Source organism: Pseudopipra pipra, chromosome Z (assembly GCF_036250125.1).
Source record: "Pseudopipra pipra isolate bDixPip1 chromosome Z, bDixPip1.hap1, whole genome shotgun sequence".
In the NCBI taxonomy this organism is placed as follows: Eukaryota; Metazoa; Chordata; class Aves; order Passeriformes; family Pipridae; genus Pseudopipra; species Pseudopipra pipra.
Genome location: NC_087581.1, coordinates 44,487,607 through 44,515,459, shown reverse-complemented (window position 1 = coordinate 44,515,459; position 27,853 = coordinate 44,487,607). Strand labels below are relative to the sequence as shown.

Sequence of the window (27,853 nt, the reverse complement as noted above, 5' to 3'; positions counted from 1 at the left end):
TTGGCCGGGGCCGCTGTCGTTCCGCCGTCCTCCACCCCCCCCCCCCGCGCGGCTCCGCCCCCGCCGCGTCCCTACTTTGCGGGCTCCGCCGCTTCGGGATGAGCCGCGATTCCCCATGGAGACCAAACGGGCCGACATCCCCAGCAGCGTCCTGGACGACCTATGCAGGTGCGGTCGTGCGCGCGGGGGGTGCTCTCTGGGCTTGCGGAGCCACTGTTGCTGGAGGACGCGGTGGGCGCCTTCCCCCCGGCGGCTCCCCTGGCGGAGCGGGGGGCCCAGGATGTTTGGGATACCTGGGATGCTCGGAGCGCCGCGGGGGTGCGGGGCGAGCCGCTGGAAGGGGCGGCTCAGGCCGTCCCCCGGCGGCCGGGAAGCGGAAGGAAGGGGCTCGACCCGCTCCCCCCTTTGCCCGAGGCTCCGCCTTCACGAAGGGATCTATCCTGGGAGGGCGGGAAGGCTGCCCGCGGCACCCTCCGGTCCCGAGCGGCGCACCGGGAGCCGGGAGTGCGGGGGAAGTGGCAGAACGTTGTCTGCGGCGTTTTCCTGCGGTGCCGGGGCGGACGAGGTGAAGCTGCGCAGGGGAAGCAGAGATCGAAGCGGGGGTTTGGGATGACGTGGTGGGGGTGGACTGGGGGACACCCGCCGCTCTGGCGTCGGGATCCGTTTGGAATGGCTGTCAGAGAGTCCCTCCAGCTCGTTTACCTCTGCTGGAATGGGATGTGCCAGCGGAGGAAAAGGGATACCCATCGGTACTTTCAGAGTGGAAGAGTCACCTTTTCTTGTTCTCAGGGCTTTGCGTTTGAATTTTCATAAATCGTGGGTTCTCTTTTCTTAGAAAGGGGGAAGGCACCTTTCCCTCTTGTGGTCTCAAGCTTTGATCATCTGTGGAGCAGCCCTTCAGACTTTTAATTTATCCATCATCCCCAAAAATGTGATACCCCAGACTAGATCTGATATTTGGCACAAAATCATCAAAGAGACCCTTCCTGAATTATTTATGTACAAGAGGGAAAGGTTACTAGAGACGAAGGATAGTCTATTTACTGTAATTACTAGTTTCAAATGAGTGAAAATGTTTAGGAGCGAGAATACTACAGGAGGGTAGAACTGCTCTGCTCAGTGTTGTTTTCCATGAGTCTAATGCAAGAGTCAGAGTTTGCAATATGCAAGTAAATTTTAAATTCTCTAATTCTCTCTTTAAATTCTCTCTGGCATCTGAACCATGTTTGTGTTTTCATTGTGTCGTCTTTGCGTTCCTTGCACAGAGATGGAATGTGCCTTTTAGATCCCTGCTCACATATGAAGTGGCATTTGAGACTTTTCAGAAAATCCAGAAGGGAATTATAATGTTTACAAACTGATACAGCCTATTAGTGTCACTAGTATAACAGAGTATTTGGATAGGGTCAGTGTTAGGGGCAGTCCCACTGTGTTTCTTTGAGCTACTGTCATTTTCTAGCTTTGAAGTGGTGTTTTGTCTTATAATTGTATGAGTGTAGTCAAGTGGTTGGCTCGAAATGGGTTATAAAAATAGCTGTAATTTCCCACATTCTCTGTATGTGATATTAGTGGAAATTTTGGCAGAAAGAGCCAAGCAATTTTTCTTACTCAATTACTGAGTCTTGTTAAAAAACACGTCACAAGTACCCCTGTAATTTTTTTGTCATGCTCTCTTACTGCAGCTTGGTTGTTCTTTGCTGAATAAAGAAGTGGAAGTGCAGAGACTTAATTTAGGTTTTGGGGCTTCTTGATGCTTTCTCTTATAAACAAGTGCTGTTGCCCCATCATTTGACTTCAGGACTGTGGTTGGTTAGCCTTCCTCAGTAGCCAGAGGTACACCCAGCCATTCACTCCCTCTCTTCAATAAGATGAAGGAGAAAATAGGATAGAAAGCTTGTGGCTCAGGATGAGACAGGAATGTTGCTTACCAGTTACCACTGTGGCTGTAGGGTAGACATCTCCTCTGCCATGGAGCACCTCCTCTCCCTCCTTCTTCTCCAACTTCAGTGTTTGCACTGCTGTTTCGTGCTCTTTTTCTCCCTTCCTTTGCCTGTCTGGCATTTTTGTCCTTTCCTAAGTACACTTCCACCATCCTGGCTGCTGCCTTCGCTGTGCCCTGCAGTGTGTCCCTCACTGCAGCAGCTAGGCACCTGCACCCAATACAACCTGGAGATGCCTGTTGTTAGTCACTCCACATAACTTAAAAGTTAACTTTTTGATTAATAAATAGCATTCTAATTGACTTTGCTGTTGTTCCTCTAAGCCTAATACCTGGCATGTTCTTATTCCTCTTTGGTACTGCTATATGTTGTATCTTTAGATTTATGTCCAACTGCAGTACTGTAAGTTAAAATAGACTTTTAACATTTTACCTTTTATCTACAGAAGCCTTGTCTGTAAGGGCTTTTTTTCAGCACTCAAAATGGAACCTTCAAAAGAAATGAGCAGTTAGGGGTGGTATTGCCAACTGAAAATTGGGAAGTGGGAAAATACAGTTGTTGAAGTGAATAAGGTTGTTTATGTAAGGAAGAATCATAGACTGGTTTAGGTTGAAAGGGACCTTAAAGATGATCTAGTCCCAACCCACCTGCTGTGGGCAGGGACACCTTCTAGATCAGTTGCTCAGGGCCCATTCCAACTTGGCCTTGAGCACTTCCAGGAATGGGACATCCCCAGCTTCTCTGAACAACCTGTTCCAGTGTCTCACCACCCTAATAGTAAAGAATTTTTTCCTACTATCTGATCTGAACCTGACCTCTTTAAAGCCACTCCCTCTTGTCCTATCACTATATGCCTTTCTAAAAAGCCCCTCTCCATATTTCTTATAGCCCCCCTTTAGGTACTGGAAGGTGCTATAAGGTCTCCCTAGAGCCTTCTCCTCTCCAAACTGAACAACCCCAACTCTCTCAGCCTGTCTTTTTAGGAAAGGTTCTCCATCCCTCTGCTCATCTTCATGGTTCTCCTCCAGACTCACTCCAGCAGGTCCCCATCCTCCCTGTGTTGGGACCACAGAGCTGGACACAGCACTGCAGGTAGGGTCTCACAAGAGCAGAGTAGAGGGGGAGAATTCCATCCCTAGGCCTGCTGCCTACTCTGCTTTTGATCCAAAGAATTGTCTGTGAGTGCACATGGCCAGCTCAGGTCAAGATTCTCATCCACCAACACCCCCAAGTCCTTTTCCCCAGAGCTTCTCTCCATCCAGCCTGTATTTGTGCTTGGGATTGTCCCGTCCAGCTGCAGGACCTTGTTGAACTTTGTGAGGTTCACACAGGCCCTTTCAGGCCTGTCACGTTCTTTAAGGATATCTGTTCAAGGACCTTTTATAGTGTGAAAATGGGATAGTAAGAAGGTGCGAAATCCAGGAACAAAGCATACAGGGACACAAACCCATAGGGAGGTGGTGGTGAGAACCAAACTTGGCCACTGACTGATGAGGGGATATGAGAATGTTCTTTCCAGCAACTTTATCTCACTAGGAGGAAATTAGAATAAAAAAATATACAGACACGCACCTAAGAAAACAGAAGTGGAGACAATGAGAGTGTCAAGTGTGTTCCTGCACAAGTGACCTTCTGCCTCTTTGACCAGAGTGCAAATTTTGACATCCTATAACAATTTATACCTGTCAGATTTTAAGTAAAGATGTCTTAAATGTTTCCAGCTCTAGCAATGATATGCACTTTCGGAATGTAGCTGCTGGCACTCAAGAGTTGAATGTAGAAGATCTGTGTTAGATGATTTAAGTTCAGTGTGGTGTATGACCTTCAATTTCTAAAAAGAAAGTTGTGCTTTTGGTATAAAAAAATAAACAATTCAAGTTTCTTCTGCTTAAGTAAAATAAGCTATCACACAGTGCTACTTAAACTTACATTTCTGGTGTTTTGTGTTTGTGAGTGTCTGGGCTAAAGCATAACGTGACTTGAAAAAGAAACCAATTGTCCATATTCTGTTTCAGACTGAGGAAATTAGTAGGATCATATTGAATTTTAAAATCTAAATAAATTAGTAGTTTACTGTGGTTTTAAGTGAAAATACATAGCCATGTTTAACTTTTGTTCTGAAAAAAATGTGTTGAAATCTCTTATCAGAGTTTGCAGATGTTCTTTACTGGTGCTTTCATTTCTGTAGTAAGGGCATTGATGTAGGTTGTCCTCACCCTCCCTGTTTTCACAACAGTTAATTTACTTAGTTTGTTGTAGTTGATATTTCTGAAAGAACATCATAATCTGTCTCCCTTCTTGACTTCCAAAGTTGTGTTTTACTTTGTGAAAACCTTTTGCTGTCTATGCAGAACAACTGGAGGATCTGGTGGTCTGTTCATATCTGCTAATGGATCAGGAGTTCTACTATTGCAATGTGGTTTTGTTGTTAGCTTCATTTAAATCAATAGATTTGGCTAATGTTACTCTTCTTTCTTTTCTGGCAGCCGATTTATTTTGCACATTCCAAGTGAAGAGAGAGACAATGCAATCAGAGTGTGTTTTCAGATCGAACTGGCCCATTGGTTTTATTTGGATTTCTACATGCAAAACACACCAGGATTACCTCAGTGTGGGATAAGAGACTTTGCTAAAGCTGATATCCTTTTTATTACTGTGATTGTTTTCTGTCTCAGTGGTAAAGTGCAAACTGAATGTTGTTAACAATATTTCATAGAAGGAAATCATCAGTTCAAGTGTTAGTGATTAAAAATTAGTATTACTAGGTATGTGATCTCACCTGTTCATTGCTTCCATAATTTTGTGGCACTCAGAAGAGATGTCTCTGACTGCTAGAGAAATAATTTCTGATCTTTGAGGATTTTTCCTCATAGTTGCACTTTGGCGTGCTAGGTAGGTTTCAAGGATGAGCTGTTGGAACTCTTCTGATTGAACTCCTTAGTTCAATTGATTTTCAAGTACATAGTGACACAAATATTAACATAGCTGAAGGTGGTATGTGCTCCCCCATGGGCAATGGTCTGTATTTTTTGAAAGTTTCTTTTCATAGGGGAGAGGATGCATTTTTACTGAATTCATATGATTGTCCCCTGCTTTTTTCATTGCTTGCAGAGGCTGCTGGAATGTACACTAGTTCAAAATTATAGAAAGGTTTGTGGCTTTCATCCAGCGAGGGCTTTAGTTTTAATGTTCTTGCGTATGTTTTTCATATGGGTTTTGGAATATTGCTTCTGACTTTCAGGATAATATTATGTATGGTTTCACTACACAATTTACTTATCTGTTTGATAATATAGATTTACTTTGAAACACTGCAGCTTTTATTTTGACAACAAACTGTAAAAATATGATCATATTCTCTTGGCTGATATTATGCAGTTATTTTTTATTAATTTTATGCATGTTTTTAATTATTATTGTATTTTTCAGACCAACAAAATTCTTCAAGTAATTGTAAGTAGTGCAGAAAAAACACAGTGTAAGAGATGTTATATGTTCCTTACATCTGTCCCTCTCTAGTTCACATTTGCCAGAAGTATTAATTCTGCTGCAGTATCATATTTCTAAGTACTCTGCTTTTTTATCAGTATTATAATATTTTTATGGTAGTAATCACATATATAATATGTAACATTAATACTTTTATTAAGGACTTGTAGATTTACTCTCAAAATTTTAGAGTTCTGTAAAGGTTGTTCATGTTTTCTCTGCATGAGTTTTGGTGAAGTATATTAGAATTTAGATTTCTGCAACTTGATGCCATTAAAAATATTTTTTTTTGCATAGTAAATACTGAAGTACAGATTCTGTACCATAGTCACAAATTATGGTGGGAAAAAATTATCCCCACTTACTTAAAGCACAAGATTTTTGTCTGTCTTGCTCACTTCAAAATGAAGAAAATGTGCTTAAGAATAATATATATTCAAAATAACTCTTGTGTGGATACTATTTTTTTAAATTGGGGAACACTTTAAATTAGGGAAGATTGTCCTTCAAACAAGCAGCCTTGTGTCATCTTTTTTCCTGTCACTTATTTGTTTGTTTGTTTAAATTGGCTTGCATTGGAGTTGCCAAATTACTTGATGCTTTCTGACCTTGAGTGTTTAATACTGAATTATTCATAACATTTTTTTTTTTACTTCCAAGAGAATGTATCTTAAAAGCATTTACGGGAGGGAGTGTGTTTATTTTAAGTGTTGAGTCTTTGTGTGATTTGGAACTGGATACTTACATTTATCTTCCTTAGCATCTTGCTGTACTCTTCAATCACTGCCCTTTTTTACTGCCTCAAGGTGAAGATGTACAAAAGGTTTTAGATGAGTGGAAAGAATACAAAATGGGAGTGCCAACCTATGGTGCAATTATTCTTGATGAGACACTTGAAAATGTGAGTATCGAAATAGTTGTGAGGCACTAGAGGGAAGGATGGCATATGCTGGCAGAAGTAATTTTTTGGTTGTTTGTGTTTTTCTTCTGGAGAAATTTAGATTCACTGTCAGTTTTGCAAAGATCTGACAGTTACTTGACACAGTTAACTGTGTACAGAAATATAATATGTGAGAGAGTAAACACACTTCTGCTTGCTTTCCTTCTTAGTTTTGGGTCTTTTTTCATTCTGAGCTACAGGAGCCCATAAAAAATGTCTCAGTTCTTGCTAAAACAGAACAAACCTAATGAGTTCCTTCTCTCAGGCTACAATATCCTTTTGGAGAACCAGGGGGTGGTGGAGAGAAAACATTTTAGAGAAATTGGTGAGAACACCTATGTGCTTGACAGTTGCATTCCCTTGTATTTTGTAGGTTCTTTTGGTTCAGGGCTATTTAGCAAAGTCTGGCTGGGGATTTCCAAAAGGCAAAGTAAATAAAGAAGAGGCTCCTCATGACTGTGCTGCTAGAGAGGTAAGTTATATCTAATTCCTTTAAATTTAAGCTAAAGAAGTGAAATCTTGCTGAGATCAGGATATGTGTGTTAGATGAGAAAACATTTTACTTAGGAATCCTTTATTGCAATCAGGTAGATAAATACTCTATTCCTCCAGTCATCTTCTGCTGTACTTTCTGGTGCTTTTCTGAGTTCCAGAGTGATAACCAAGGTTGAAGTTTTGTGTTTCAAGTTGGTTTTCACTAATGTGCTAAATGAAGTTAGTACTATTTTTAAGATTCTCTGCTGAGCTGTGAATTTACTTTTAAGTATTATTTCTGTTGCTGGGGAAATCTTATGTACTTCAGGCTTTTGGAATATAAATTTCAAGGCTTACCATAACTGTAAAAATGTAGAAGAATTGGAGTTTAGCCTGTGTACACTCGACTATAAAAAGAGGATAAGGAGTTAAGTTGGATATTGTAGAATTTTATGTAAAAATTGTGAAGAACTTTACTTTTCTATTTTTCAGTGTTGCAGGAACAAGAATCAATGTATGTGGCAAGTAAAATCTGAAAAATAAAATAATCTGTGGTATTTATCGCTCCTGGAGACCTAGATATGTAGTGAAGCTGTGTATTAAAAATGCCCTGTAAAAGAATATTACTTGTACAAACTCAGTGTTTGTTTGACATAATACATCTAGAGTTTTTGAGAGAGAACATTAAGGTGAGGGAAAGTATTATGATGCATTTAGTGTTGTTTACAGTTGGACTGAATCAGTATCTAGGGAATTATGGATTTTTCTTGTTTTAAATATACCCATCAAAGATGGACTAGGCATAACTGCTTCAGGAAGGAGTGACACAAAGTATGCCTTCCTCTTTACTTCAAATTATGCTAGCTAAAGCATTAAAGTGGGCACAGTTATATTGGAAAAAAATTTTTTGATGGTATTTTTAATTTGAAGAATTGATTTAGATGTCACTGGTGAACAGCACTGTTGCTGTGACCTTCCTTCAATCAAGTTATATTGTCATTGTGGATAAACTGACATATTCTTCAAGGCTTATATGTGGCCAGGAATAGGGATGTCTGTAATATCTGAAGTAAATCTTTTAACTGCTTTCACTGAAGTCAGCACATATCTAAAACCATAACCTGCACCTGTGTGTGATCTGATTGAAGAGGTCTTCATTTCGCAATGCTTGCACAGTTCAGTAGTATTTCAAAAATTGATGAGAACTAAACCATACTAAATGGATTATTCCCTTGTTAAAAGAAGTTTTTCAATTAATTCATTTATATCATGTGGAAATATAATTTAGGAAAGGAAAATATTGGTGTTAGAAGTGAGAGTAAGTATAGAGGAACAGTCTATCTTAATTGAAACAGTATGTGGTGGGGTCTTTTGTTTGTTTTTCCCCAAAATTTTGGTGTTCTTCATGTAGTTAGATGGGAAGATGGCTTGCTTTTTATTTTTATGTGGGAGGGGAAGTGCTAATTTGAAGAGTAACTGATCAATTATTTGCTTTGTATTAAATGCTTCATTTTTTTTCTTATTTGTCTTTACTTTTCTCTGCATTTTCAAAAATGGAACTTAGAAATATTTTGCTGATACCAATATTTAAATTGGTATTTTGCATAACATATTTTGAGTATTGTCTGCTATTCTCATTTTATATGGAGTTACCTGGATGGGGGTTGAGAACAGGTTTTACTGAAGTTCCTGTTCCTATTTTTAATTCTGAACCTAGTTTTTTAAAAATTTAAGGAGAACTTCTGCCTCTGGACTCTTGGCAGTGGGGCTTAGCAGCCCTGGAGTTAATACTCAATTCTATGAGTGTGTGTTCACATGCATATTCCACTGTCTGGGCAGAAATATTTTGCATAGTGATATTAACCCTGCATGTTTTCTGAGTAGTTGCATGTCCTGTGGAGATTTTGAGGGCAAGGAAGTTTCTAAAAATGAGTATTTTCTTAGCAAGCTTAGAGGCATGTTCTGATTTAAGCTATCAGGTGTGTTTGAAATTATTCTTTTTATGTTATAAATGCTGTCAAAACTAAATATTCCTACGTAAGACTTTGAGCAACATGATCTGAAAAATGTGCTTGCCTGTGGCCGGGGGTTGGCAGAGATGACCTTTTAAGGCCGCTTGAAACACTAACTATTCTGTGAATCTATGATCCTTCACTGCAAGGCCATAAAATACTGAAACAAGATGTTCTTTCAAAATGTCATTGTCTTTCTAGTAATCTGAAGATTACAAGACATGCTTTTTTTTTTTTTTTTTCCTTTTTTTTTTTCCTTTTTTTTTTTTTTTCCCTTTAGAGGAACTGACCATGCAGGATTACATATTGAGGGTAAAAAGTTCTTAAAGCAGAAGGATTGTGAAAAAGAGGAAGAATCGAGGTGCAAGTAAACCTTGATAGAGTTTGAAGATGTCTTTACTTCCAAAATACCAGTTTTTGCTGTGAATAAGATTTCCATGCATCCAGCAGCATGGAGGAGTAGCTAGAGAATTTCCCATAAATATTAATAAATTGCTACGTGAAGATGTAATAGAGTTGTTTCAACTTTCATTACAAGTCTACTGTCTTAGGGAAATATGAAGCACATACGATCTTACATATTTTTTCTATTTTTGAGCATACATCTCTGTGCAAAGGCTTGTTTTTTCCAGAAGCTTTCATGGATAAACATGATGGATAACATATGCAAAAAACAGTCATTTCTTCCCTTATGATAATAGGTTGTGAAAGGGTAATTCTGAATATGCACACACTAATTTAATTTGTATGCTTCTCAGGTGTTTGAAGAAACTGGGTTTGACATAAAAGATTATATCTGCAAAGAAGACTATATTGAGCTGCGAATTAATGATCAGTTAGCACGGCTGTACATCATTCCAGGAGTTCCCAAGAACACAAAATTCAACCCCAAAACTAGAAGGGAAATTCGGGTATGTGTTATCTTGTTTGAATCTATAGGAACCTTGTGGAGCTTGATTTTTAAAGCCAAGAGCCTGTAAAATAATTAAACTGCCAAGCACAATGAATACCTTAAATATTAGATGCCAGTGGCATCTGTGCACTGTACGGTCATGTCAACTTCTTGCGGTTTAACTGCAAGGACTGATACTTGACCATCTGTCTGACATCTCCATTCATCATGAGAACAACATCAGAGCATGCTGTCAAACTATAATTTTCTCCTTCTTTTCTTATATGTGGTGTATGTGTTAATCATTTCATGTTATTCCTACTTACAGGTGCATATATAACTATATGTTCTTCTCAAGGTGTAATTGTTAGTTGGTGATATGCAAAAGCCTACATATGAGAAGGAGAAACTAAGAATTGTGTTTTCTCTTTCATGGCTAATACCATCCCTATTTAAGGAAGAGTATATTTTAGGAGGAGGTTGGGAAGGGGACAAAGAATGAGAACTATTTTGGGTGGTTTGTGTACCTTTATGGCTTTAAAAGATATTGGGAAAGGGAATGGCAAAGGCTCAGATAGTAGATTTGTTGGAAACTTTGATCCTGATATCTACGATCTTTGAAGTTGGAATATTTTTCTTGTATGGGAATTCAGTTTAAAACAGCTCTCCCTACAATTCCATGCAGATGTTGCCACTGAACAGGGCATCCATCTTTCTAAACATGAAAAGGTACTTGCAGTTGACTTGACAGTACTTAATTTCTTGTGTTAGAGACCTGTTTTTCAAAAACAAAGTAAGATGAAATTTGAGGGTTTTTCAAAAAATACAGTAAATATCCCCCTTTGTGGAACAGTGACAATCTGTGTGGGAATGATGAAGAGTTCTGTAAAGACAGAGTTTTGAAGCATTGTGTTCACCTGATCTAATACAACCGGGAGTGTTGTTTTTGTATTCCCTGTAGAAACCCATAGAAAACTTGTTTAGTTTGTAACTTATTTTCATAGTGTACATCTTATCTGGACCTGGGGTTTTGGGGCTAGATTCTGCAGTAGGAAGTCCCATGTGGGTTCTTCTACAATGACTGTAGTCAGAATTTCTGATTTCCTTCCCCATTGTGCAAAGTATACACTTTTAATAGTTAAAACTGTAGTGTATAAACTGTAACACAGATCCTATCCTTTACCCATGTTTTTTTCTTTTATAACAAAACCTGAAACTTACTCCCAAAGTAAATACCCTTTTTTCTGATAATTTTTGAACTAGTATTGGTGGTCTAGGATTGACGTCATTTTGAGTAAAATAGTAAGAAGGTTTTAAATTCTCTTACGCAGAATTTAGTTGCTGATTAATACCTTTCATATTTTAGGTGTGATGTCTTTCAATGAGTACATGCTATAACATCTGCTACTCTGTAGTGGCAGTCAGAAGAATGACCCCATTGTTAATTAACCTTTTGTGAAAAACGCTGTTGTGGCCCGTTAATTTGTCTTCTGTGGTAATTTTTTAATTAAGGGAAATAATTGTGGCTGATACATTTGTAACATTCTGTAAGGTTACAATAGTGTGTATCTTTATTTTATTTCTTCTTTTTCTAGAATATTGAGTGGTTTTCCATCGACAAATTACCGTGCCACAGAAATGACATGACCCCAAAGTCCAAGCTGGGTTTGGCACCTAACAAATTTTTTATGGCTATTCCCTTCATTAGGTAAGTTTGAGATGAAGCAAATGGTAGGTCAGGGGGTCTTTCAGACAGCTTTAATTCTTTGGATTTGTTTTAGTAAGTAGATCTTGTTGTACTTCTTGCTCACAGACCATTGAGGGAATGGATTTCCCGAAGGAATGGAGATTCCTCAGATAGTGACAATGGTTTTTCATCTGCAGGAAGTATACCCTGTAAGCCCAACTTGGAAAAAGCTAGGTAAGAACCAGGTCAGTTTAACACCTCTATATCCTTTCTCTAAAACATTGGTCATACAAAGCTTGTTCTTTCTCATGAGAATTCATGTTTCTGTAATAAAATGGGTTAATAAAAAAAATAAAAGTGCGGGCTTATGTGCTAAGTCTGTACATAGGATGAGAACTTAATTAATATTGTGATACACGTGTCAAAACTGAGATAATTTCTTGAGTCTTGTTTATGGGAATCAAAAAACCCAGAAGCTAAAACAAGTTTCACTGCTTCAAGTTCAATGGTTTTGGCACTTCTACAGAGGAAAAATAGGACTCTCTAAACTAGGACTGTAAAGTACTGTCAGAAATAGCTAGCTATTTCTGTGGGCATCAGAAGAGAAACAAGTGCTGCTGGCTTTAGATTCAGCTCAGTGAAAAGTGATAGAGCAAACTTTAAAACCTCTAGTCCCTAAGAGAAAGCTCCAATAATTTATGTCGGGTCAGCACCAACACTGAGAACAGCAAGACAAATGCTAATGTGGACCTGGCCTGTGGTCTGTGGAGAACACACGTTTTCTACCAGCAGGCAAAATAAAGTTGGGTAAGTGGACTGAGCATTATTAGAGTTTCCATACTAGGTTACTTGAGCTTGTCTTCCAGATTGTTCTCAAAAAGCAGAAAATTCTTTCATATTTGTCTTCTGCTGTCAGTAAGTGTGAAGTTGTGTTGTAAATTCTTTGTTCTCCTGTACTAGATCCAAACTTCGCTGTAGTCAGCAGGTGTTTACAGATGGCTTTTCAGGAGAGCAGTGCACCCACAAGCCAAAACAGCCACAGAAGCCATATAATAATGCTGAGGTGTCTGAAGTTTTGAAAATAAAGGTAGGTTGTTTCTTAGGCAAACATATGCATCTGGACTATTTAAAACAGATGTCTTTGTTCATAAGGGTTCCTCTCTAGAATGAAAATAGCAAATTTTATCACTACAGAATGCAAAAACAGAAACATAGGGTGGGGAGATACTCTTGGAAATTCTCAGATTTGTCTCACATTAGAGGTAGTGGGTATCAGGTACTAGTTGTGTTGTTTCAGGTTTAGATAGTAATTACTACTTGCCTTTTTGGTGTCTTCCATGCACTATTTTGAAATATTTTGGGTACCCCTAGTATATATGTGTGCATGGGAACTCACTGAACTGAATTTATTGTGTAATAGTTCTCTAATAGTACAAGAGAGACTGAGTAACTGCAGCTGACTCTGTAACTTGAGTGTATGTGTGGTTAATTTCAGTGTGCTTCAGTTTGTCTAAAAAAGAAACTCTACATGTTTTGAAATTATTTGGAGGGAAGTTGTAGCTAGTAATTATGAAGTGTCAGTGCAAAGATGTTCAATGGTGCCATTTAAACTCTTCTCTCTACTTATTTTGGACTTAATGGCAGAATCAGAGCTTGAGGAACAATGGCAGAAAGCAATATCAAGACACTTCCAGCCAAAAGAAGCGAACAAATGGAGTCTACAGTCAAGCAGTTAAGCAAAACCATACCTTGGTAAGAAATGTGCAGTAGCTGTCTCATTAACAGGTTCCAGTAATGCCTGACAGACATCCAGGCCAATGTCCTGCTGAAAGAAAATAAAGTGCATATCTCTCAAAAGTATATTTGATCAGAGTACTTGACATGCATTTATAGATATATGACATTTCTTACCTTGTGTGCATATACATCTGTAGACAGGCATATTAAATTTCAAAGTTTGCATTTAGAAGTAAGTCATTTTAGCTGTTGGAAATTTGTCAGTTTTTTTCAGTACACGATCCTGCACCTTTCCAGGTTCCTGTCATGTAATAGCCTACTGTAATGTGTAGTAATATCTCAGTGTAGTACATGTCTTATTTAATCATGTATGATGTATTATTGTAAGCATCGTGGGGTTTTGCTATGCAACACTTAGATAGAAAGAGGTAATGCATATGCTTATTATTTCCCTTCTCTCTAGCAAAAATACAGAGATACATGCTTGGCTTGGACACCAGAATTTCATATAATTTTTTAATTACCGAGTAGAACTGTAGCAGTTTGTAAATTCCAGTATGATATTCCTGGCTTGTTGCTTTTCCCTTTCCCTTACAGTAACTAATTGTATTTTTCCCCACAGTTCTGCTGGCTGGGAGAAGGCTCACTGAGCTGTACTTCCTTCTTTTAATAGAATATGTTTTTGTTTCCTTGTTCTTTATGGCTCTTCAGTTCTACTTTGTTGTGTCTTGTGCAGCAGTGAGCCCCAGTTCTCTATGCAGCTCAGTTGGCCTGTTCAGCCTTTAGTTTTTCTTATTTACAGGCTATAAGCTCGATTCTTCCCTTTCTGGCTTGCAATTATTGCTCTTTCTTTGTTATTCACTTAAATGTACAGAAACTGTAAACTCTTATCCTGTAAAATTCTCACCGTAGCAAGAAATGGGTAATTGTATTTAAGAGTAGAAGAATGAAAAGTCAAAGAATTGACTGCCCAGAAATTTGTATGGATATTAAAAAACTGCCACAGTGATCTGTAGGATCTTCGTGGAAAAAAGTGGAACTGTTAATACTCTGCAGTTACTTCATAGGCTCTTTACTTTTCTAAATACTTTCTATTTCTAGTTCATTTGCATTTTCATGATTGTCAGTCTTTTGAAGTTTAAATATTTTGTGTCCCAGTGATAATGTTCTGATACAATTTGAAGGCCGGGGAACTCTTTGTTCGCAGAGAGAGCAAAGGGCCATGATTTTTTTCCTGTATTTGTGTACTTACAGCAGCATACCTGGGGCTAAAACAACTCTTCCCTGGAGAGGGAAGTTCTAAGTTTGTGTCTCTAAAGCACGTTCATTTAGTTGGCAGTAGCAGCGTATTTGCAAATACATTCCCCTTGCCTTTTTGGAGACAAGCCAGTTGAAGAGTGGACTTATGCGTGTGCACAACATCGTGTGCAAGACTCTTTCATCTTAAAACAGTTAGAAAGCACTCAAAATCTTCCCCTGAAGGCCTGCATTTTAAAAATGGTTTGTTGACTGTTAAAAAGGTTACATGCTTCTGAAAGACTTGCAGACGTGATGCGTGCTTGCTAAAGTAACATGACAGAATTCATGCTGAGTTTAAGTAATTCACACATGAGGAGGTGTGTCAAAGCAAATATAACCAGTTTGCCTTTTAGCTGATGTTTAAACTACACTCCTAAGAATAGAATGCCATCTCTTTGTCAAGTGAGTAATGTATGGTTGTTCTCTTAACCAGAAATGTGAAAAAAAGCTTAATCCAAGAAGAGTTCAAGATAACTTTGAAACAGGCAAGTGGTTGGTTTTGTTTGTATTTGATTTGGTTTGGTTTTGTTTTTCAAATGAAAAATACAGTCTTTCATGTTGATTTTGCAATTCTTCTCCTTAATTATTAAGACTATCTGATTATACCATGAGTAAAAAGTAACTGAAAGCTGGTTTAGGAAAATAGCATCTGAATCAATGCAGTGCTGGTAATTGAGTGTTGGTTCAAGGCTTTATGTCCTGCTAGTAATAAGCTGCAGGAGAGTGGACACAGGTCTTTACTTACTTCTCAGAAAATAGTGTCATATTTCTTTCCTCTTTATTAAAAAATGACTTGCAAAAACTATTATGTGGGTAAAACTGGCCACTGAAAGTGTTCTCAGACTGCAGTGACTTTTAAGATTTATTCTAGCCACTATATAACTTGTAAATATTGTTGTTTGAGTTATCTTCTTCTGTTTATGACCAAAGATGCAGGTTTTGTTATAAATATTAGTTGAATATAAGATTGAGGTATGGCTTTGTATTGTTATTGACATGTTTATTGCTAACTACCTGTTTAAAATTCGTTTCATGTTTTTTCTCTTAAAGCAGAAGCAGCATATGAGATGTGTTGCTCCAGTGAAGACCCACTGCCAGAACATGTAGAGGGACATTCTATGGCATGCAATGGTCATTACAAATTTGTTTTTTCATCAAGAGCTTTCTTGAGTTTCAAGTTCGACCACGATGCCATAATGAAAAGTTTTGACCTCTGACAGTAAACTTAATAGGAATAAATCAGACTTGCCTGTTGCAACTGAGGGGGTTTCTTATCCAGCCTTACTCTTTCTCAGGAGTTTTTTTGTTTTGTTTTGTTCATTTGTTTTTAAATGCAATGCAGGGACTGACTGGTGGTTTGGAAGGGTTTGTTCTCTTTGCGGTATGGGAGTGGCATAGTCAAGTGTTGCACTTTAAATGCCTTTGTCCACAAAAGTACCTTTCCAATGTTCAGTTCATGTGTTCCTAGCTGTGCATTAGAGGGCATTCATTTAACTTGTGTTTCATTTTTGGTGTTTTTTTTTCATTTTTTATTTTAAGTTCCTGTGTGTTTTGTAGAATGTCATTGACTTTTTTTTTAACTGTTGGAGTATATCAGCTTGCTAAACTTTTAACTGCTTGGATGTAAATTATTGGACTTTAGTTGTTATTTTGTAGTAAATTGCAATATTACGCAGTGGCAATGAAACTAATTCTCAGAGGACTCCACTTGTCCTAGTGATTTTGACACCAAGTTGCACATTTCAAACCTAGCCTCAGCCTGTCATCCTTTCTCTGTACTGATTGCTTGCTCAAAATACCTTCTCTTCTTTACTCTGATAGTTTCTGTTGGCTGGCAATCACTAGTACTTGGAGTCAAATCTGTTAATATGTTGACTTCTTGTACCTACTCTTCCTTGGTCTTCAGTAATCATACACAAACTGAGTAGAAGTTAGCCCTTCAAAGTGTCCAACTCTTATGCACTGTCCCCAGCTGCATGAGAAGTGGTGACAAAGTTCTGTGTTACCCTAGTTGCAGCTGCTTTCAAAAGATGAAAAGCTGAAACTTTGTCTGTGAGAGGTTACTTGTGTAGAATTTATACTGAATGTAAATAAGCCTCTGTAGATCTTGCTGAGGAGGAAGGCAGGTGCATGGATAATAGAGGCATTGTGTGACACTGAACAGCTTAATCAGGCTTCCAATAACTATTTCAAGGGTGTTCAGTATTGTATTCTGTACTGTTGTCCTCAGATCTCTTGTGTAGTGTATCTGCTCTGTATATATCCAGTAGTATTGAATTGCACTTGCAGTTAGCATTTAAATGATCTAGCCTCAGTCAATTTCAGCTACAGTGCTTTCTTGGGAAAAACATCAAAGATGGGGTGGGAGTGGAGGGGAGGAACAAAAAACCAGTGAGAGTTGAGGTGATGAAATGTTACGTCACCTTCAAGTTAATGGGTTTTGAGCATGTGCTTTGCAACTGATAGAAATGCACTGAAATAATCTGTCACAGCAGCTTGTGATAGCAAGCATGTATGTCCCAGATTTAAAAATGGACTTTTCTCTAGAATAGAGGTGATTAATTGGTAACTTCATAGGTTGAATGAACTACACCCTTGTAGTGTATGCTCATGCACTGAGTTTTTATGCAACTCATGCATCATCCAAAACCAAAATCCTAGTCTTCCTTCAACCACCCTACTTCACCTACCCTACCTGATCTGTTACCTAGTGCTTTTCCTCAGAAATAGCTTTAGAACTTTCTCCTGGTTTATTCACCTGCCCTGGCACCAGGTGATTTGGAACTCTAATGCTGTAATAATTTTGGCCATGGGAGTGCTCAACTTCTGTATCAGTCAACAGGAGAAAGGGATTACAGCATTTCCTCCTTCTAGAGGACAAGAGTTCTGAGGGCCTTGTTTTTCAAGACCAAATTGTGAAATAGCTCAGTCTAGCTTTGACTCACATTTGTGTTTTGTTTGTTTTGTTTTGGTTTTTTTTAAAGTATCCAAAGGCCATTCAAAGCAGTAAATGATACAGAAGAGTAATTGAGAAGGTGGGATAATGCTGGAGGAGGTTGCATTATTCAGCTTCAGGTGAAAACTGATCTTTAGTTACTTCTTTAGTGCTTTTTTAGTTGATTTCCCAGCAAAAGTGCCTTTACTCATGGTGAGGCAGAAGTTTGTATTGGTATCCTGAGGCTGCTACTGCCTGTGGAGATGACAAGACTCTCCTATGGCATAATTAAATATCAGGCTGTGGAAATCTTTTTATAAATAAGTTGACTTTTCAGATAAGTTAGTTATAGTTCATTAGTGCTCTGTGAAATAATGGGGATGTTGATGAAACAGTGAACTTCGAGCATCTGTCATCTGTTTGGGAAGTTCTGTCCCAGACAAGAGGAAGTCTTCAAAACATTGGAAGCATGTCCTATGAATAGGAGATGCTGGCTGCCCTCTGTTTACTGTGTCATTTTTTAATTCTTAGTGAAAGGTTGGTTCACTATAAGAGACACTGGTTGCTTCATTAAGCAACCCAAAGTGGGGCTTATACATGTCATGATTTTAGTAAATCTAGCCTTAATGTGAGTTGCAAATAAATGTGATAAATATGCAATAACTTACTTCTTTGTATAAGGGTACTGTTTCTTGTAGTAGCATTGCTTTCTGCTTTCTCAGTAAGGTTTCTAAAACTATGTAAGTGTGGAGGCATGTGATCTACCCCATGGGTTCCATCATGCCCTGCACTGTGAACATTTTGTTTACTTTCTTTGTGTTATTTCACCATCCTTTTATAATTGTATTTCTAAGTTTAGAAGTACTGTTTACATTATCTTCCGTAAAACAGTGAAGAAATAGCAAGTGAGATTTAGGTTTTCTTTCTGTGAGTTTTTAGTTTATGGGAGCCAGACACAGAGAAACAAGTAACTGTTTGCATGTCAGACTCAAGAGCTGGTATCAAGATACTTGAAAAACAGATTAGTCAATTTGAGAATGCTTGCATGTAAGGGGTTATTAAGATTATGAATGGTAAGTCAATATTTTTGCCGCTAAAGAACTTGTGGAATAAACAAACATTTAAAAAACAAACCTACAGATGTGTGGTGCTGGGAATCTAGTATTAGTTTGCAGTTTCCTGGTACTACATAAACTCCCTGCTTTAGCATGAGGTTTTTAGCATCTCTCCTTCACAGAATGCTCTGTACTTTGACCTCAGACTGAAGAGTGTCCTGTCCACTTGAGTGACATATGTTCTGTGCTGAAGTGCTACTAACTTCAACTCCTTGATGTACATCCATCATCCAGCTTTTGGAAGGAGCTGTGTCTTACATGGTTTGAAGTCTGGCAGCAGTGGTTATGGGAAGAAGAGGGGAAATAGCTTTATTTGTTGCACAATCAAAGTATTTTTTTTAACACAATGTAAATTCTTTAGACCAAACTTGCATAAATAGTTTCTAATAAAATTTTGGGCCTAGTCTCTGTTCCAGGCTTCTGTGCTCTGCTCCAACCTTCCTGAATTAATTTGGTGATTTGAGAACAATACACTGTGTTTTACCTTGATCTACCTGTGGCTGTTATAGATGTAACAGTTTCCTTTTAAAAATAAGGCAGGCTTTTCGTCTGACTATTTCTAACATACTTGGTCTCAGATTGTAATTTCAGATAAGTTATTTTTTCCAACCTTTACTTGCTGTAGAAGATTTGCTTTTGCACTCATGTCATTCTGGTGTGAAGAGCAAGAGTCTACATTAAAAATCCAAGCTCTGATATCCTGTGGTGCAAGACAGCACTGCTGCTCCATGGGTGACTGGCTGCCCAGTTGTGGGGTTAGTGGGCTGCTTAATCCTCAGATACCTGGGTTTTTTTTATAAATTCTGAGCAACAGGTTTTTCTTCCAGATGTAAAGTCAGGTGCCTTCATGTTTTAAGTTTGGAGGTTATACTCTTAAATATGTTAGGAAGCTCATAATTATTGAGAATTGGTAGAATAGTCTCTCTTGATGATTTAATTTCTGTAAATAAACCAATTTTAATTCTTGCACTGTAAACGTTAAATAATCTGGTGCTTATACATGACTTCACAATTTCAAATTGTTTTTGTTATTACAATATTTTAACTTTTGAAACAACCAAAATTATTTAAGATACGGTAAATTTCTACAAACTAACTGAAGGTGCTTTTACAGTAAATTAGACTTGGAAATGTCACTATTCTTCCATAATAAGTTTTTGTTCTTATGCATTTATAGGAATAGTGTAGTTCAAGAAAGTAGGCTAAATGCTAGTATTTGCACTGTTCTTAATCCTGTATGTAAGCACTGATAGATGCAGTAGGATTTGTGCTGTGTGTGCATTTCATTTTCTCATGTAGATTATGGACTTAAAAGGAAGACTACATAGGTAGCAATTACAATGGCCATATTCAAGATGATAGAAGATTCCAGATTAGAAGTAGTACTATAAAGTTAAATGCTTGGGTTTTAACTTGTATTTTCATTCAAAATGTTAAGAGAGACTTAACTTTTTATACAGATTCAGCTTTACAGAAGCCCTTATCTTTAAATTGTCTCAGCTCTGGGATTCTTCTCTTCAAGTCCTTCTTCAAATCTTGCAGGAAAAAAAAGAAAGCTTCCTTTTAAGTAATTATTAACATTTCACGGAATACAGAATGTTTAAATTTGAATAGGCCTAAGAATTTTACTGAAAACGGATTATTTTGTCATTTTTAAGCATTTATACTGTTGATCAGAAGAACTGGCTTCTTGTTTCCAGTATGGCTTACAGTTCAGTACCTTTAAGAAAATGATTACAGCTCATGGAGCACTAATCATTTTTAAAAAAGGCAGTTGTAGCTTTTTAAGAATACAGATCCTGCAAACACAGTTCTCTACAACACACTTCCTGCTGTGAGAAAAAAAACTTGGCAGATTATTTTAAGCATGTTTGATCAAAATTACTAAACTATGGAAATTAACCATTTGTATCTTACTGGTTGGGTACATAGTTTTGTTATGCAGAAAAAGTATGCAAAACTGCACGATCAAGAGCTCTCAGCAAATACTTCTCATGCCTATACTTGCAACAGGATCCTTCAGTAAGGATGTCTGCAAGACACTACAATATGTGGAAGTTGTGCTTCATCCCTGAGGAGCAGTTTAGCTGCATTTGCAAGGCACTTTTAAAATTAAAAAGTGAAACAAGACTCTACAGAAGGTGGGGGCTTGTCTCTTAATTCTGGCATAATAATGCAGGATCCAGGCTGACTTGGGTATTGCTTCCAAAAAATAACATTTTTCAGGGCAGCATTGCATGCCTGGCAGAAAACAGGGAGCCAATGTTTTATTATATGGCTCATGCATGAAGGGTTATGTCTTCCTCCTCCTTTGTTTAAAGCTGAAGAACTTGATCTGTTTTCCTCGCTTTTATGTAAGTGGCACATCAGTGCTAATTAAGCAGAAAGTATGTACAGCTAATAAGGTTAAAATCATTACAGATTTTATTAAATTTCCATTATGTTCTTTTGAAGAAAGTTTGCAGTAGTTAACCCTTGAATTGTATTAAGTAAAATCTGTAACTACCTGTAACATCTGCTGTACTGATGATTGTGATTTTGTTATGAATTGATTCAGAAACTGAAGCACACCATTTAAGAGACTATGACTAAGTTGACATTTTCTTCTATATTTTCTCTGTAAAATTAAATCACTTTATAAATAAACTTACTGAAGTATGAATATAAGGACTGCTGGTCATTGTGAAATGTAAAGCCTGTGCTGCTGCTACAGATTATTCTTTCACTGTAGAATGTTTAGGTGTTGTCTTAAGCCAGTCAGAAGCAGTGATTATACATAATGCCAGGAAAACAAGTATTATTTTTTAAGGTAAATAGCAAATGTGGATGAGGAGCCCATTCAACACAATGGAAAGAAAAAGAAAATAAAAAGGTGTTGGATGTACTGGAGAAAGGAAGTATGTGAACTTCAATCAGTGCTTTTAGAGTATTTATGAAAGATTATTTTTTTCTTTTTTGGTCTATATAACTTGTTATTAAAAGAACTGGATTTGTAGAAACAGTTTCACATGTGCCCTTTTGTTTCTATAAAGTGTTCATTGAAGCTGTAGAGGGTTTGGGGGAAGTACTAATATGTCAGATCTCAGCTGAGTTCTCACCAACTTTTCGTGGCTCTGTAATAGAAACTTTCTTGACAATGTCACACCATCTCCCTCAGTAGCTTACCTTGGAGATGAGGTACCTTTGTGTCTAGGATACTTAGAGGTGGCCCATTCAACAATAAGATGACAAGTTATGGTAAAACAACGTTAAAGGCAAAGAAACAGCATTAGAAATTTATTCAGAATATAAGAACATTTGTAAAATAAGTATTATAAATGCCTCTGTATAAATAAATGCAATTTTTACAATTCTATATCAAATAAACACAAAATAGCTATTTTACAGCTGCTAGGAAACTGAAAAGTAGCAACACATTTAAAGCTAATTCAGTATGGTGAAAAATTTATAAAGTTAAAATGTATGGTGCAGTATTAAAGGAGGAGAAAATCCTAATAAAACCAGTAGAACAATACTGACATGAATGCAAACTTAGTCACATGTGCTTTGCAATAGCTAACAGTACATTCAAGCTGGTGAAGATTTATACATATAATTAGAAAAAAAAAGTAATTTTTTTTCTTCTGAACACACTGTGAAATACAAAGTTTCATGCACTCTGATGACTTAAAAAATCAAAAAGTCATGAGTGGACTTAGGTTTTGTTGGCAAGAACCACCTATATTTCTTGTTTTTCCAATGTATTATTTCTGCAGCAAATGTTAGAAGAGTTTAGTTGCTGTGACTCAGGGCACACTCTTATATCTCATATGTGCTGGTATTTCAGAGTTGCATGAACAGAGTTGTTAAGTTTTTTGGCTTTTATTCTCAGGGTTGGTGCCATTGTAATGGCTACACTGGAACTACAGCTAATTATTAATATTGAAGAGTTTTCACACTAGCACTAAACCTTTTACCACTTCTCTATTGATCTTTTCCAGCATGCCAACAATTCAACCAGTAGCTACTTGCTTGGGCAAACTAAACTGGTGGTCTGGCAAACTCGCTGCTGCTGAGGCTGTGTGATATCAGTGTTTCTTTTTCATCTACAAACCCTCTGGGAAGAAAATGGCTTACATTTACTGATGATTTATAATTAATTCTAAAGCACTTTCAGAGCACAGTTGGCAGGAAAGATACACAGTAAATGCAGTGAAACAACATCAGCAAGTCTTGAGGCTTGAAAAGCACTGAGGACAATTGCAGTTTTTTATGCCTCTAAACCCAGGTGCCTGTTCAGCCCTGAGAGGACAGGACTGAGAGGGGACCTCATCAATGTCTGTCAGTGTCTGCAGGGATGGATCAGAGGATGAACCAGGCTTTGCTCGGGGCGCCTAGCAAGGGGACAAGAGGCAACAGGCAGAAACTGATCGTCAATATGAGGAACAAATTCTTTCCTGAGCAGGTTACTGAGCACTGGAACAGGTTGACCAGAGAGCTTGTGGAGTCTCCCTCAGTGGAGATGTTCCAGAACCATCTGGATGCAATGCTGAGTAACCTGCTCCAGGAAACCCAGCTTGAGCAGGGAGGTTGGACCAGATGACCCCACCAGTGGTCCCTTCCAACCATTCTGTGTTGCTGTGGTTTTATGCTTTCTTAATTTGTACCTATAATTTAAAGACAGATTTAAATTCAAGTGGTACTAAGAAATTTTTTTAGGGAATAAATTCTTTACTGTGAAGGTGGTGAGGCACTGGAACAGGCTGCCCAGAGAAGCTGCGGATGCTCCATCCATGGAAGTGTTCAAGGCCAGGTTGAAGCAACCTGGTGTAGAGGGACATGTCCCTGCCCACAGCAGGGGAGTTGGAACAAGATGATCTTTTAAGGTCCCTTCCAAATCATTGTGTGATTCTGTTATTCTAAATAGAAAAAAAAAAAAAGAGCCTAAGAGGCAATCCAGTGCAGTAGTTGTTTCTAGTCCTCTTCATTGAAAGGTATTTCACATGGACATTTTGAGATTACCTCAAATCAGATGGGTGTTTCAGATGCCAGAAGACAAAAGTGTAACTGCATTTTTACCACAGTACATAGTGGATATTTTCCTTTGTGTTTCTTGCGAAACAAGTGTGCTCAGCTACAACTGAAGATTATGGCAAAACCCCACATTCCTGTTGGTGAGAAACTTAGCCAAAAAAGGGAAATGCCACAGAAAGCTGCCAAGCAACACCATAAAGGCAGCAGAAATCAATGTGTCTCCTCCCTCAACAGACTGGTTTGCAAAAATTTCCATTCACATTGTAAATTAAGTGCAATTAGCTTGAGAAAGAGGACTGATCAAAACCAATTCCAGGATGTTACTAACTAAAAATGTTGAAATCAGCATTGTTTTAACTTGCTGTTGCAATCAGTCATGCTGGCTTTGTAGATGAAGTATCAGGCTCTAGGGAAGTAGGAATGACTACTCTAAGGGAAGAAGACAACAGCAGCTACAGTAGAAAGAGATGAACACCAACTGCTACAGTTTCAGATGCAACCAAGGTGTAACAATAATGCCATACTCTGAACACAAATTCCCATATTTTGGCTGCCTGGCCTAACCCAACAGTAGACAAAAACAGTTAAAGTCGTCTAAAAATATTTCCTTAGTACCAGAAATGGGAGGAATAAGTGAGAGAAGTTATCATAATTCTAAATACACTGGTAAAACTGGAGATGCAACTCACTCAACATGTGAAGCAAAAAGGATGAATGACTCCTGAAATCAGATTCCCTAGGAAATAAGCCTGAAAAAAGCAAAGCAGAGGTGTAACATAGTAGCAGGCTAGCACAGTGAATTGACTCTAGTTTGCCATGTTAAAACACACATGGAAGCTCTTTTACGTACTCTGTCAAAAAGAAGAAGAATCTGAACATAACAGGTGCTATGGTAGACTCCTGTATTTTGACCCCAACAGAAATCAACCTTATCCCCATGATTTGCTTAATGTTCATTAATATGCGCGCTTGGCTGGGCTTCGCAAACGAAGATTTGGGAAGTCTCTATCCACATATGTTGCATGCACGTTGGTGACTTATGAGGCCAATACGAGACAGACATATCCGACTGCAAAAGGCACAGTAGAAAGACTCCTTAGATGGTATCTTCTGCAGAACACGGTTCTTTCTGCGTTGCCTTTTCTCCTCGAGAGTGATCCTGCATGTGTTCTCAAAGGAGACAGCTGTGTTATAGGTGGTGTGTCTCCAGGCCTCCCGATTGGAGGCCAGAGTAGACCAGTTATGTTGATCAATACGGCCAAGGCTGAGATGTTGTTTCAGGGAGTCCTTGTATCTTTTCTTCGGGGCTCCTCTGTTGCGGCAGCCAGTGGCAAGTTCACCATAAAGCAAGATCTTAGGAAGGCAGTGGTCCTTCATCCTGGAGACGTGCCCTGCCCATCGCAGCTGTGTTGTCATCAACATGGCCTCTATACTTGTGACTGCTGCTTGTTCTAGAACAGATGTATTGGTCACAAAATCTGACCAGTGGATGTTTAGGATTGTGCGGAGACAGCGTTGATGGAAGCGTTCTAGGAGACGCAGGTGGTGGCGGTAGACCACCCATGATTCGGAACCATATAAGAGAGTAGACAACACTATGGTTTTGTAAACACTGATCTTGGTGCTTTTCTTCAAGTGTTTATTACGCCATACTCTTTTATGGAGTTTTCCAAAAGCACTATATGCCTTTGCTAACCTGTTGTCGATCTCTCTGTCAATCTTACCGTCCGAGGAGATGAGGCTACCGAGGTAATTAAACTGTTGGACTGATTTGAGCTCTGATTGGCCAATGGTGATGTGGGGATGATGGGGGACTTCCTGAGGTGCAGGTTGATGGAGAACCTCTGTCTTCTTTAAGCTGACTTCCAGACCAAAGAGCTCAGCAGCATTAGCAAAGCAGGATGTTAAACGCTGCAGAGCTGCTTCTGTGTGGGCGACAAGGGCGGCGTCATCAGCATAAAGCAGCTCCCGGACAAGATGGTTTAAGGTCTTAGTGTGGGCCTTCAGATGCCTTAGGTTGAATAGGCTTCCATCAGTACGGTATCGAATGTAGATACCGTCCTGATCATCGAGATCTGCCGTGGCCCTTTGGAGCATCATGCCTAAAGAAGACTGTGAATAGGGTAGGAGCGAGAACGCAGCCTTGTTTCACACCATTCTTAATTAGAAAGGGCTCAGAAAGTGCATTGCCATATCTGACTTGACCGTGTTGATCCTCATGGAGTGAGATGATCATTTTAAGGAACTTGGGGGGACAACCTAAACGTTCCAAAATCTGCCACAGACCTTTTCTGCTCACAGTATCAAAAGCCTTGGTGAGGTCAACAAAGGTTACATTAAGACCTTTGTTCTGTTCCCTACACTTCTCTTGCAGTTGTCTGAGAACAAATACCATGTCTGTGGTGCTCCTGTTGGCTCTGAAACCACACTGACTTTCAGGTAGGATACCTTCTGCTATAGCGGGTATTAGTCTGTTCAAGAGTATTCTTGCCAGGATTTTGCCAGCAATGGAGAGCAGAGTAATACCACGGTAGTTTGAGCAGTCAGATTTAATTCCTTTCTTCTTATACAAAGTGATGATGACTGCATCACGAAGGTCTGATGGTAGTTCGCCGAGTTCCCAACAGCGCACCACAAACTCGTGAAATTTGTGGTGTGGAGTGCAAGGCCCCCATGTTTCCGGACTTCAGGTGGAATTCCATCAATCCCAGCTGCCTTGCCGATTTTCACCTGCTGTATGGCCTTGAGGGTTTCTCCTAAAGTGGGGGCAATATCCAATTCATACTTTAGTGGTTGTTGTGTGATGGACTGAATTGCTGAATTGCTGAGTCTTGGACTACACGGTTGGTACTGAAAAGAGTCTGAAAGTGTTCAGACTGTCGATTCAGAATGGAGGTTTTATCTGTCAGAAGCGTTTGACCATCAGCGCTGATCATTAATATAATAGGGCAACATTTGCCATTCAGTCAGTTTGATAATACAGCAATATGATGTGACTTAAACGAAAGAAGAAAAATGTTAGCAGTAACAAAAACTAACCTAAGAAGCTATAAGAAGACTTTACCATTCACATTCTGTTTGTGACAGGATATCCATACATCTACACATTTATAGTTTTTTGCCTACGTATTCGATATTAAACAGGTACGTTCCTAATAAGTACCTTTTTGGGTCAAAAAAAAGTATTAAAAAAAGACGTTCTACCTCTTGATCACAGTAAGCTGTAATAAGTACTATACATGTGACAAAAATGGCCCAGCTTCTTAGAGAAAACCTTGGCTATAATGTGTTAGCAAGAAAAGCAACTCTTCTACAAAGTAATTGCAAACACCATGTAATATAAATACCAGAAGGTCTCCTATCATTTCTTACCCACCCTTGGCTCAGACCATCTACGTGGTGTGGTGAAACTCACAGCCTTTAGCCCTCTTACAAACTGTAAGAAATACACCATCATCATGGTTCTCAGAGATGCAACTCTGAGAGTTTCTTGGGTTTTTTTCCAAATCAACAGGAATTTTCCCACCTGATCTGCACTGTGAGCAGCAGTATTGCAAATAGGGTGCAAAAAAGCAAGGCAGCCTGTCATCTCCCCTCTCTGCAGCTGCCCATTTGGTTGGTTTAACCACAACAGCAAGTCTTTCTTGAGGGCACAATATGGACTTGTGTGCAGAGGGAGCTCAGGGATTGGGAAAACTCTCAAATGATCTCCAAATGACTGAAATGAAAACCTCTTAAAATTAATTATTTTGCTATGTGACACTGTCACCCATGGGACGTATATAAAATGGAAGAGAAGCTGTATGAATATAGACATAACGACACAGACAATGTACATAATTATAGCATGATAATTCAGGCACTGCCATTTTACATTATGAAACAGTTCTTAAGGTTAACATTTTTATTATCCCCATGACACCTCTCTGGGATCCCAGAGAAGGTGCTTTAAGTGTGTCAGCATTGACAGTCAGAGCTTTTAGCGTTTGAAGCTCCCTAAAAGGCAGCCTCCAAAAGAAAGTTGTAATGGCACTAAGCATCCTTTAAAGAGATGCATTTAAAGTGAAGTTTCATTGGTGTGTGGTCTGGAGTTCTCTTCTTCCAGTAAAGCTATTCTTTGTTTGAGCATCCTCACTTGTGTTTCATGTCTCTCCACCATGGCCATCATTTGTGATTCCAGTTTCTTCAGCTTGTTTTGATGCTTTTTCTTTGCTTTTTCATAAGCTGCTACCAAGTTGCTGTTAAAAACACAAGGCAATACAAGGTAATTCAAAAAGGCTTGTTTGTAGCAAGTGTTACAGAAAATCCACCCCAAAGCCC

At 38.6% G+C, this 27,853-nt stretch overlaps 2 protein-coding genes across 8 annotated transcripts in view; one reads left to right on the top strand and one right to left on the bottom strand.

Annotated features, from left to right (window-relative positions):
* The first annotated feature begins 16 nt into the window (after positions 1-16).
* Positions 17-21,187, top strand: DCP2 (decapping mRNA 2). Of its 3 annotated transcripts, none has more exons than XM_064641656.1 (11): positions 17-168; positions 4,427-4,578; positions 6,203-6,330; positions 6,743-6,841; positions 9,614-9,766; positions 11,343-11,455; positions 11,561-11,668; positions 12,395-12,521; positions 13,079-13,186; positions 14,904-14,955; positions 15,524-21,187. In XM_064641656.1, exons 1-11 carry the CDS (start codon positions 116-118, stop codon positions 15,685-15,687), a joined length of 1,257 nt encoding a protein of 418 aa, XP_064497726.1. In that variant the 5' UTR covers positions 17-115; the 3' UTR covers positions 15,688-21,187. The 3 variants fall into 3 exon arrangements, with proteins under 3 accessions (XP_064497726.1, XP_064497725.1, XP_064497727.1); XM_064641655.1 differs by having other exon boundaries at positions 15,521-21,187; XM_064641657.1 differs by lacking the exon at positions 4,427-4,578 and adding an exon at positions 5,370-5,418 and having other exon boundaries at positions 44-168; positions 6,236-6,330; positions 15,521-21,187.
* A 583-nt stretch (positions 21,188-21,770) lies between these two features.
* Positions 21,771-27,853, bottom strand: part of MCC (MCC regulator of WNT signaling pathway) — a 195,681-nt gene continuing 189,598 nt past the window's right edge. For all 5 annotated transcript variants that reach the window (XM_064641644.1, XM_064641645.1, XM_064641646.1 and 2 more), the window contains one exon: positions 21,771-27,771. In XM_064641644.1, the coding sequence (XP_064497714.1) occupies positions 27,591-27,771 (181 nt within the window). In that variant the 3' untranslated portion in view covers positions 21,771-27,590. The remainder of the gene's footprint in view (positions 27,772-27,853) is intronic.